We start from the raw sequence: 11,292 nt of genomic DNA on the forward strand, positions 1-11,292 counted from the left end.
GTTTATCTTTAAATTATTTGTTGTAAGGCCCTTTATTTATTTCAGGGCCTTACCTAACTGAATTTGTCCTAACTGAAGTTCAAAACTTTGTGAACAGACAAGGAAAGGAGTCTGAGATGTAGAAAATAAAAAAACAAAACAAAAAACATGCTGCCAAACAAGATGTAGAACATGATCTGATCTGTGTTTTGAAAATCTATAAAATCATGTATCTATCCATCTATCTGTCAGTTATCTGTCTCTCTGTCTGTCATCTATCATCTTGCTAAATGAATAAAAAGGCCCAAATCATTACCACTGCCAACTCCTGAGAGTGAGCAGGGAGGAATGCGAGGGAGGATTCTCACTTTATATGTTTCTGTACTGTCAAAATTTTAACAGGCTGTTTTGTAACAGAAAAGGCCTTTAAATAATTACCTACATAACTGGGTGTAGTGGTGCATCCTTGTAATTCCACCTACTTGGGAGGCTGAGGCGGAAAGACTGAGAGTTTGAGGCCAGCCTAGGCAACACAGTGGGACTCTGTCTCAAGATAAAAAGTAAAAAAGACTGGGAGTGTAGCTCAGTGCTTAGCACAAGCGAGGCCCTGGGTTTGATCCTAGTCTGTCTGTCTGTCTGTCTGTCTCACACGCACACACACACACATGCACACACACACACACGCACACACACCCCTACTGTAATCTTAACTCACTTCCAACCATCTTTTCAAACATCTCAAATGCCTGGAAAAGGGTTAACACAGATACTTCCGGTTGTTGGAAGGGAGGGACACCTTTCTGATTGGAGGGTGGCAGCAGGGTTGGGGTGAAAAGCAGAAGAGTGGGAGGGAAGTGGGGAAAGAGGCCCACAGGCGGGCTTAGCCCTCACCTGAGACCAATAGCATAAAAGTACCAGACCCAACGCCCATTAGTGGGGACTATTTCTGAAGTCAGGATTTGTCCTTGAGTCCACTGTCACAGTGACTTGTCAGAGAAGAACTGGTGAGCTTTTACGTTTGACCACTTGAGGCTGCTTGACTGCTTCTCCTGCAGGTAGAAGGTAAACCCCACGCTTCAGCTGACCTGGTGGTGATGGCTGAAATCTTCCTTTCTGATGTGTTAACTTTTCTTCCACCAATGATTGTGAGATGCTTATCTTTACTAGCTTCCTATAAGGCCAAGAGACACAGTGGTGAGGAATTAGGGAGGTCCTTTCTTGGATTCTCTGTGTGGAAAGGAGGGAGCACTAGTGCTTAATGACTTTTTTTTTTTTCCCTCTTCTGGTACCGGGGATTGAACTCTGAACTTTCACACCGAGCTATATCCCCAGACATGTTTTTTTTTTTTTTGAGACTGATCCTCACTAAGTCACAGATTTGCCCAGTCTGAGCTCAAACTTTTGATCATCATGCCTCAGCCTCCCAGAGTGCAGGGATTACAGGCATGTGCCACTGTGCCCTCTCTTGGTTTTACACAGATTATGGTTAAGCTTTTCAAAGATTACATTTGCACATTGTAAATCCTACTCACAGTAGATAAGAATTCAACTGAATGCTGTTCACCTTATAGCATGATATCTTGCTTTATTTTCTATCTCAGCAAAAAGGCTTAACACTTTTCTTGCTTATAATAAAACTACTCTACAAAAGAAAGCAGAAAAAAAAAAAAAAGAGTTGCGACATCCAGTGAGGTCACCCTGATGTTCGATCCACATGTAGGCCCTGACTCCTTGGCACATACTTCACACAGTGACCTCCCTCACGGGGATCCTCTTCTTTTCCCTGTAGGCTTTCCTAGCGATGGACCCCTATACGATCCACACGAAGGAGAGTGGCAGCCTTCTGCCTGTTCGGGATGTGCATGTCAACATCAGTGCGAGAAGCTCCACGCCAGGGAAAATGAAAGGCAGGAAGGCCAGATGGTCAGTGAAGCCCTCGGACATGTCCAACAGGACTTTCAATCCCATCCGGGCCATTGTGGACAGCATGAAGGTGAAGCCAAACCCAAACAAAGCCATGATTTCTCTGTCAATTGGTGAGTTGGGGGGTATGTGGTGGAGTACCTGGAAAACATGGCAGTGGAGGGTGAATCTGAGTCTAGGACACAGGAGAGTAATCTCTTGGTGGCTTCTTTTGTTTTTATCCTTCCATGAACAGGAGACCCTACTGTATTTGGAAACCTCCCCACAGACCCTGAAGTTACCCAAGCTATGAAGGATGCCCTGGATTCAGGGAAATACAATGGCTATGCCCCATCCATTGGTAAGCTACCTGAGACTATACCTAGAAGCTTCCAAATCTTTAGTGTTCTTCCAATGGCACTACATTTCTAGCAATTTTAGCACTTCCTAAGCATTGGTTAAGATTAAGCTTCCATTTGGATTTAGGGGAAGGGGCCTTGCTCCAGATTATTAAACACAAGGTCTAAGCTCTTTCCTGGCTTTCTTCGGCATGCTGACACCTCCTTCTAGGTTCTCAAACACACTTAATCCTCAAATAATGATTATGCTTATTGATTCTATTGTGCAGACTTTGAGTCTGGGTGGAGCCCAGTGTTTACTGAGTACTTTGGGCCCACAGTAATTTACTTACTGACCTATGTAATAGCTCCTTTGCTTTCTTTCCCTTTGTCTTTCTATCAAAGGACTAGTTTCATTACCTATCGGTCATATTGAAGTGCAATAGTAACTGTTCAAGATACAGAGGACTCAAAATAACAAAGAATGAAGGACAGAAGTTTGTTTCTTAGAGCAAGAAATTCCCCCTATTTTTAGTAACTGTCTTTTAACAATTTAGATCATAAAGATTTTGGTAAAGTGAGGGTTTTTTTTAAACTTTGTGTCAGTACTGTACAACTCCCTCCCTGGGTATATGTGTACATAAGAACATACTCTTAGTGCAGAAGGAAAGTAGAGTGTTAGCTAAAATCAGAAGTTTATGACTTTGATATCCAAAGTATTATGGATGCAATTCAACCCAGAAACCAAAACCAAGTCTTATACCAAAGAAGATATGAATGATAAAATGTCTAAGAATGTTATTTCTTATTAATAATTAAGGAAGAGCTGATTTATATAATTTCAAGAGATCCATTTGAATCTATTAAGTGAACACAGCTGAAATATTGCTTCTGGTCTTGCTAACTTGTCTTTTGGGTAGCAGTTTTGTGAAATATTATAGTGGACCTTGAAGCTTATAAAACAAATTTGGAAATATTGTAAAAGAAAATAATTTAAAATATAAAGTTTATGTCAAATACTATGAGCGCAGGATATATTGTAAAATGTATACATGTATTGAGTGCATTCATGACAACTTTTAAATATATATAGTCCCTAAAAGGAACTTAGAAATAACTTAAATCCTTTACAGAGAATAAAACATAACCACAGTAATCAAGATAATGCAAGGTATTTTGCAGTTTGGAGAAATGTTTATTGTTATTGTTTATAAATTTGTGGTTATATAAATTATAAAGTTAATCTTTATAACTACAGTGACTGATAGCTAAGCTTAACAGATTATTGTCTACGCAGGGGTTGGAGGAGGGTGAAACCCTAGCTGACCTGCTAGGGCACATCTATCAGCTGAGGACCAAAACTCCTCAGCTTCCTCTCCCCATTTTGTCACCTTGCAGGCTACCTATCTAGTCGTGAGGAGATTGCTTCCTACTACCACTGTGCCAAAGCACCACTGGAAGCTAAGGTGAGCCTTGTGTAATGTGTCATGATGCTCTGTATCAATTTGGGGAAAACTGTTCCACAAGGAGTAATGGCCTGTGGCAGGGCAGGGGTTGGAGAGGGGTAACTGAAGATATTTCCCCCTTAGCAATCTGAGAACATCTTACATAGTTAGAGCCACTAAATAGTAATTATATTTAATGTCACCATAGTGTGATAAAAACGTCTCCTATAATTCGTATCATGACTGTCATAAGGAGGCATAAGGATGCTAACTAAGGTCATTCTAGATTTGATTCCCTTCAAAAGATGATTGAAAAACAATTCACAAACATCAAATAATTAATTTTTAAAAATTTGCCATTAGTATCTTTTTTATGCATGGCTTTATTCATCCATTCACCTTAGGGCATTCAGACAGAAAGAAGTCCCGTGAGATACTGAATCGAGGGCAGTGACAGTGTTACATGCTGTCCTTCCCTCTATTGTTACTGTGTGGGATACACATTTCCTGTCATAGTAAGCATCCTTTATCCGTGTGTCAGAGAAGAGCCAGGCTTCAAATTCTGGCCAAAAGTACATCAATAGACAGGAGAAAAAAGTTCAAGGTTAGTCCAAGGTCTCTTGTGGAAGTCTGCTGAGTCATAGGGAACTTGTCTTTTTAAAAGTGAATTATTTAAGTGCCCAACATTCTCAACAACACTGCGATATGGATGTACTTCCACATAAATTTCTTTTGATTTTGGCTTAGTTCAATCCCTATGTACTGCTTTAGTTAGAAACGTGTTTCTTCCCAGCTTATCCACCTGACAATCACACACACAAATGTGAAGTGCAAACCTCTTTTCTCTTGTGACTGTTAGAACCCCTAGTGAAATTACCCTTTTATTCTCGTCACAGGATGTCATTCTGACGAGTGGCTGCAGTGAGGCGATTGAACTGTGTTTAGCTGTGTTGGTCAACCCGGGGCAAAACATCCTTGTTCCCAGACCCGGTTTTTCTCTCTATAGAACTTTGGCTGAATCTCTGGGAATTGAGGTCAAACTCTATAATCTACTGGTAAGTGACATCTAAATTTTAGGCTCAAATTCATTTGGCACTTGGAAAAAGATATGAGCATTGCCTGTCAGAAACATGCCCGAAGTGGATGACTGAGGCCAAACACAAACTTTCTGATTTATCCTGTGCCTTTGGGTTGAGGATTGCCCATTTCAGAATCATCTAGTCTTACTGTTTCTTTCGCCCTAGCCAGAGAAGTCTTGGGAAATTGACTTGAAACAAATGGAATCTTTGATTGATGAAAAGACAGCTTGTCTCATCATCAACAACCCATCAAATCCCTGTGGGTCAGTCTTCAGTAAGAGTCATCTTCAGAAGATTCTGGCAGGTAAGTCCAGCCAACTCACGGAAAAGCGAAGGAGTTGAGAACGGAATTGTTCAGTTGTACCCTAGAGTTACAAAAAGAGTCTTGTGCTAAGTGCAAAGCGTGGGATAGAGGTAGAAGAGCTCCACTGACATCTCTAATCAACAGCTTAGCACTGGAATGGTAGGTCTTGCTTAAAAGAAGGAGAAAAGGAAAATGCAGGTAGGGCGGTCCCAATCCAACCACGTTGGGTAAGAAATACTTAACCTGTACTTCCTTCTTCACCACTAACGTTGTGTGGAAGCGAGGGTTTGAAGTATTTTGTTAATTGAATGTCAAATCTAGGCTCTGTGGTCTGGAAGAGTAGTAGAAAAATTTAGTTTTATAATTTTGTGGTGCTGGGACTGAACCCAGGGTCTCATGCATATAGACAAGTGCTATGCTGTATATCCTCAGCCCAAATTTACAGTTTTCAAAGGAAGGTCAAACACATTGCGTTGCCTTACCTGTCACAGAGAAACAATTCCCGACACCTTCAGCTTCAAGGAGGTAAGGCTTAATTTAGTTCATGATTTTAGGAGATTCAGTTTATGTTAGGCTGCTTTCAAGGCAGAAAGACGTGGTGGAGCAAAGTTGCTTAGTTCATGGAGACCAGGAAGCAGAGCAGAGCAGAGCAACCGTGGCCGAGAGGAATTGGCTGGGGACCATACACAGTTCTACAGCGTACACTTCCACGACCCACCTAGGCACACCCAGGAGTGTGCCTTACTAATCTACCATGTGTTTCTTAATGCAATGAAGTTCACAAATCAGGATTAACAGTTGCACACACCAATGTGCAATGCACAGCAAAGTAAGATTAGGTGGACCTTAAATGATAAGGTTTTCACACCTAAAATGCTTCCAGTGTGCTTTTTTTATTTGCAGTGGCCGCAAGGCAGTGTGTTCCTATTGTAGCTGATGAGATCTATGGAGACATGGTGAGTCTGAGTTAGGAGATAGCTTATCTCAACCCCAAATTGTTTCATGCGACCTCTAGTGTAGTAGGCAACTATAGTAATTGGAAGCAATTATGAATCATTTCAGTACAGCAAATCAGTATCCTTGCCATATACATATGGAGACATATATACATATATATTCTTGCCATATGTATATGGAGTTATATATATACATGATATATATAACCATATATATTGCCATATTGCCATATGTATATGGAATTATATATATGACTCTATAGAAATTTTCTGAAATCCAAAAAGCTTTACTATCCAAAGATTCTTGAAATTTATTTGATTTCAAAACCTCAGTTGACATGATATGGAGATTTTTGTAGTTTTTTGTTTATGGCATTTATGGATGTATATTTGTTAAGAATGTAAGGAAAATGGTAAACAAGTTAATTGTCTTGATTAGAGACTGCTCTGGGAACGTTACTGTTTAGTGTATGCATTATATAGCCTTTCTAAGAATCCAAACATTTTTGCATTCTGCAATGCAACTGAACCCGTAACCTTTAGGTAAAGGATTGAGGATTCATATTTTATTTTTAAATCTAAAGTTCTAACAGTCACTAATTCTTTAGAGCCAGGCTCATGAAGTGGTATACAGCACAGCAATGGAATCAGTTACCTCATTAAAATTTTTTTTTAATCTAGGCCTGACATCAAATTAAATGTCTTTGGAGGGTCCCCTCTGAGGCCTCTTAGAACTCAATCATGTGACCCTGCACTAATCATGCTTCAGGATCGAAAGGATCCTATAAATCTGATGCTTTGTCCTTTGAGATATGAGGAAATGAGTGAGGAGGAATAGAATTCAGAGGAAAGTATGCAAGACCTCTTCTCTACAGGTGTTCTCAGATTGCAAGTACAAACCCCTGGCCACGCTTAGCACGGATGTTCCCATCCTGTCCTGTGGAGGGCTGGCCAAGCGCTGGCTGGTTCCTGGCTGGAGACTGGGCTGGATCCTCATCCACGACCGAAGAGACATTTTTGGCAATGAGGTAAGAATGATGTGGTAAAACAGTGTGTGTAATTTAGAACATATATTTGCACAGTGGTGGAGAAGTAGAAATTTCTCTTCCCTCTCCTTTTCTCTCTGTAGTTCACAGTGCCTGGAAACCTGCTGGATAAAAATAGCTAGTTCTCTCCTCAGCTTAGCTTTTATGTATCTGGATCTGTGAAGGAATTCTACCTCCAACTTTAGGACTTCAAGAAAGGGAATCAGTAACAGTAATGACAGCTGACACTGTGCATCCTTATGCATGGCTAAATGTGTCTCTTGGGGTCCTTTCAGATCCGAGATGGGCTGGTGAAGCTGACTCAGCGGATCTTGGGACCTTGCACCATCGTCCAGGGAGCACTGAAAAGCATCCTGCGTCGCACCCCTCAAGAGTTCTACCACAATACTCTAAGCTTCCTCAAGGTAAAAGCAGCTAATGCCCTTTTATTTGGGAGGCTTGGGAGTCATAGAACACCCCCAGTTGTATTAGGAACAACTGGTCCTCCTTTCTGGAATATTATTCCAATATGGGGCTTCTGTATCACGTGATGGTGTTGGTGTATCAGCTCATACGTTCCTCTCACTTCTGTCAATTCATTCTGCTGCTGGCCAACAACTTCAAGTTATATATAGATATTTTTCTTTGGACTCTTATTGTGTCAGATAGTTTACTGACCTTCCAGGATTACTTTACTTTAATGATATCACTTTTTCTACTTAAAATTTGATTCTTGACTTCTCGCTGCCTCTTCTTATAGGCCAACGCTGATCTCTGCTATGAGACATTGTCTTCAGTACCTGGACTCCAGCCAGTCTGCCCTTCGGGGGCTATGTACCTCATGGTGAGCATGGAGGGAGCAGGCATTAGATCTATGCATGTGCTAAGCACAGGGAAGGTGGTTGGCAAGGCTGCCATGGGTGGTTGCCCCAGGCGTGTGCCATTCACAAAGGCAATGGGTGAGGTTCCTAAGCCAGTCAGTTGAGAATTTATTCTGAATTGTCTCAATATGCTCTAACCCCAGTGTTCATAAAACTTTTAAAATCACTGAATTCCTTAGCACAGAAAATCACTTTATACGTAGATATACTGAAGTTGACAACACATGGAAGAGGCTTTCCATACTTTGTAGCTCACAACTGGGAGTGATACAGGTTTCCCAGGGGAGTTTGAGATTTGGGGGATTTTGTTTTCAAGATGACTGGTGGGGGGGTGGTGCAATCGCCATTTTGTGGGTCAAGGATGTAAAGGTCTTTTGGTGATGGGAGATAGGGTTTTGTTATATAGTTTAGGCTGGCTTTGAACTCACTAGGTACCCTTGGTAGGCCTCAAACTTATAGCAATCCCCCTGCCTCAGCCTTCTGAGTGCTGGGATTACAAGCATGCTCCACCACACCCTGCCAATAAATATCTTTTAATGGGTAGGACAGTCCCTTATAGTAAAGAATGTCCTGGCTCTAATGCTAACTCAGTTTCTTTTTAGAAACACTGGGATTTTATTTCTCCACTTATCAGTATCCAGGAAAGGACTCTTCAATAAACTCAAACATGAATATACTATATCCACTCCTCCCTGAGAAAAATTCTATGAGTTCTTAGTTATCAATAGTAGAAGAATTCCAAAATAGCTTTAGAGTGGTCCCTGCCCTATTTCTGCCTATTTCTTAGGAAATGGACCTGTTTTCTCTTCTTCTGCTAGATTTGCTTTTCCCTTTTATTATTGATGTAGGTCGGAATTGAGATAGAACATTTTCCAGAATTTGAGGATGATGTGGAGTTCACAGAGCGGTTGATTGCTGAGCAGTCCGTCCACTGCCTCCCAGGAAAGGTGAGTACTTGAGTGTTCCTAGAGCCCCTGGAGCTCTCCGTCATGTGGGTTTCACCCTTTTTCTCCCTTTATCAAAGTAGATTCTTATTTGATAAGATTTAAATTGTTGTGTCTCATAGCTTCTATTTAAAATTTGTTTCTTCCTTGTTATTGTCCTATCCATAACAGGAAATTGCAACCAAACATTCTAGATAATAGGTAATCAGATTTGTACCACATTCGTTTTGAAATAAATTAACACATTTACTGACTTAACATGCTGCTGGAGACTGGAGGAGATGAACTGATACCCTTCATGAAATGGCCTCACTCTTCTTGCTGATTAGATCCCTGGTCATTTTAGGGGAGTCCACTCCCAGATTCAACTGCTCTGAAAATAAGAGGCTTTTCTTTTTTTTTTTTGTCAGTGCTTTGAGTACCCAAATTTCTTCCGAGTGGTGATCACTGTGCCTGAGGTGATGATGTTGGAGGCCTGCAGCCGAATCCAGGAATTCTGTGAGCAGCACTATCATTGTGCTGAAGGGAGCCAGGAGGAATGTGACAAATAGGCCTTCATCCCTTCTCCAAGGAGGGCTGGATGGGCTCTGCTGCTCCTCAGGGGGTCAGATGCCCCACGGGGGAGGGGCCTCAAAATGACTACCCAAGAGTTCAGAGTTACTTTTGCTTTTCTGCAGTACATCCACATACGCACTCTGAATTCCAGATTCTTCCTCCACTCTGCTCTGCTGGAATGACTAATTCATTAACTTGTCACCCTCTTAGGACTTTCTTTTTCCTGACAGTACAAGTGAACAGAGACTAACAGAAAGCAATTGGGACAAGAAAATAGAAGAAACAAAAGATTGTGAGAACTGTGTTCCTATTTCCTCTAATCTAAGAGTGCTCTTTTCATTGCTATTAGTGCCTTTCTGCAATAGTTAAACTGAAAAGTTGAGGACACATGTATTTGGTTAATTATATTCTAAACACAATAGGAAATTTGCTATTTAAAGAATCCTTGACGGAAAACTTTTTATGGTTTTTTTTTTGGTAATGTAAATATCCTTTAATTGACCAACTTCCTAAGTTTAAATTTGTATGTACCAGGCTTTCTTAAAATGAGAGCATATTTCAAAAGAAAGGAAGAATCAGAGGCTCTTCCAGAAATACTGCTGTACAAAGTCCAGGAATATCCTTGTCATTGTTACAGAATCATTACCACTTTCACTATAATGTTAATATTGATTTAATATTTGTTATATTATCTTTTCATATGTTTTCTAAAAAACATTTATATTATAGAAGACCTTTTATTTTGCCAAGGACATAAATTATTTTTTTAATAAATTTTATGAAGTACAGTCCTTTGTGATGTGTTGTCCCCCCCTCCTTTGCAAGGGAATCTCTATCCCTGGACACGTCTCTGTCTGATTGATGATTATCCACTCAGTCATTTATTTATTGTAGATGTACTGATTTTTAGATTTAGGAAATACAGTTCACCACATATTTTATGTGGGATTTCAATCTCTGGCTTCCTACTTGCAAGCCAGGCAAATATGAAGATAACACATTATAACTGGTGGCTTTAAATTTACACTTTCAACCTCTGGTACTAAATCCTCTCCTTGCCTAGATCCACTAACCACAAACTGGGAAACAAAGTGAAACTGATTCAGCTTGACCAGCACATAAGTTTTCTGGGATCTTCTTTCAGCCTGAGTGTTTTGCCTGTAAATTCTCTTAGTTTTCTGTTTAATTTTTCAGTACTTTTTTTTTAGAGGTGGGAGCCCCAAATTATCTTGCAAAGTTGGCTGAGGTTAGGATTAAACCATAGTCAGTCTGGAGATTTCTCATCAAGGAAAGTCTTCTTAACCAAAACAAGAACTTCGTATCTCAATCTTGCCAGTCACACTCAGTCACCATGACAAACAAACAAACAAAACAAACAAAAAACCCATCAAATGTCTCCTTCAGACCTATGCATTCAGTCAGTGCACACAAAAAAGTAGCTCTTAATTTTCGTCAGCAAATCCAAAACGAATGACCAAGATGATAAAGAAGTCAAGTTTCCTGTAGGCCACAATTTTGAAGAATTTCCAAGTGCCTGACTCCTCTTTTCCTGTCTCTTGCTCCTAATCCCACAAAGATCTCTGCCCAGAAATAAACAGGAAAGCTCAGTGGTTCACCCTAGACATTTTACTTCCTGTGAATGGATAACTCTACTATCATTGGTATAATTTGATTCAGAACGCCTAAATTTCAGAATTTCCTATCTATATTTTGATAAATGATCACATGGAATTCAAATTTTTAAAAAATATTGTAGTAGGTGTACATTGGACAAAATTTAAAACAGTATAAATCAACCAATCAACCACTTTTCCTATTTCCATCCTTCAGCCACCCAGTTTCTTCTGAGGAAATCAATTATCAGTTGCTGGTTCATACTTCCAG

The 11,292-nt window shown here is 40.2% G+C and overlaps 1 protein-coding gene across 3 annotated transcripts; it reads left to right on the plus strand.

Moving 5' to 3' along the window:
- The first annotated feature begins 831 nt into the window (after positions 1 to 831).
- Positions 832 to 10,196, plus strand: Tat (tyrosine aminotransferase). 3 transcript variants are annotated; one of them, XM_013154992.3, is made up of 12 exons: positions 832 to 983; positions 1,769 to 2,015; positions 2,138 to 2,242; positions 3,618 to 3,685; positions 4,561 to 4,719; positions 4,909 to 5,047; positions 5,951 to 6,003; positions 6,879 to 7,031; positions 7,325 to 7,453; positions 7,789 to 7,872; positions 8,758 to 8,856; positions 9,264 to 10,196. In XM_013154992.3, the coding sequence occupies exons 2-12, from the start codon at positions 1,781 to 1,783 to the stop codon at positions 9,402 to 9,404; spliced, it is 1,365 nt and encodes a 454-aa protein (XP_013010446.1). In that variant the 5' UTR covers positions 832 to 983; positions 1,769 to 1,780; the 3' UTR covers positions 9,405 to 10,196. The 3 variants fall into 3 exon arrangements, with proteins under 3 accessions (XP_013010446.1, XP_003471992.1, XP_013010445.1); XM_003471944.4 differs by having other exon boundaries at positions 833 to 1,041; XM_013154991.3 differs by having other exon boundaries at positions 842 to 1,034.
- The last annotated feature ends 1,096 nt before the right edge of the window (positions 10,197 to 11,292 follow it).

This window comes from Cavia porcellus, unplaced genomic scaffold (genome assembly GCF_034190915.1).
Source record: "Cavia porcellus strain 051 isolate PalLab524CR breed Dunkin Hartley unplaced genomic scaffold, mCavPor4.1 scaffold_4, whole genome shotgun sequence".
In the NCBI taxonomy this organism is placed as follows: Eukaryota; Metazoa; Chordata; class Mammalia; order Rodentia; family Caviidae; genus Cavia; species Cavia porcellus.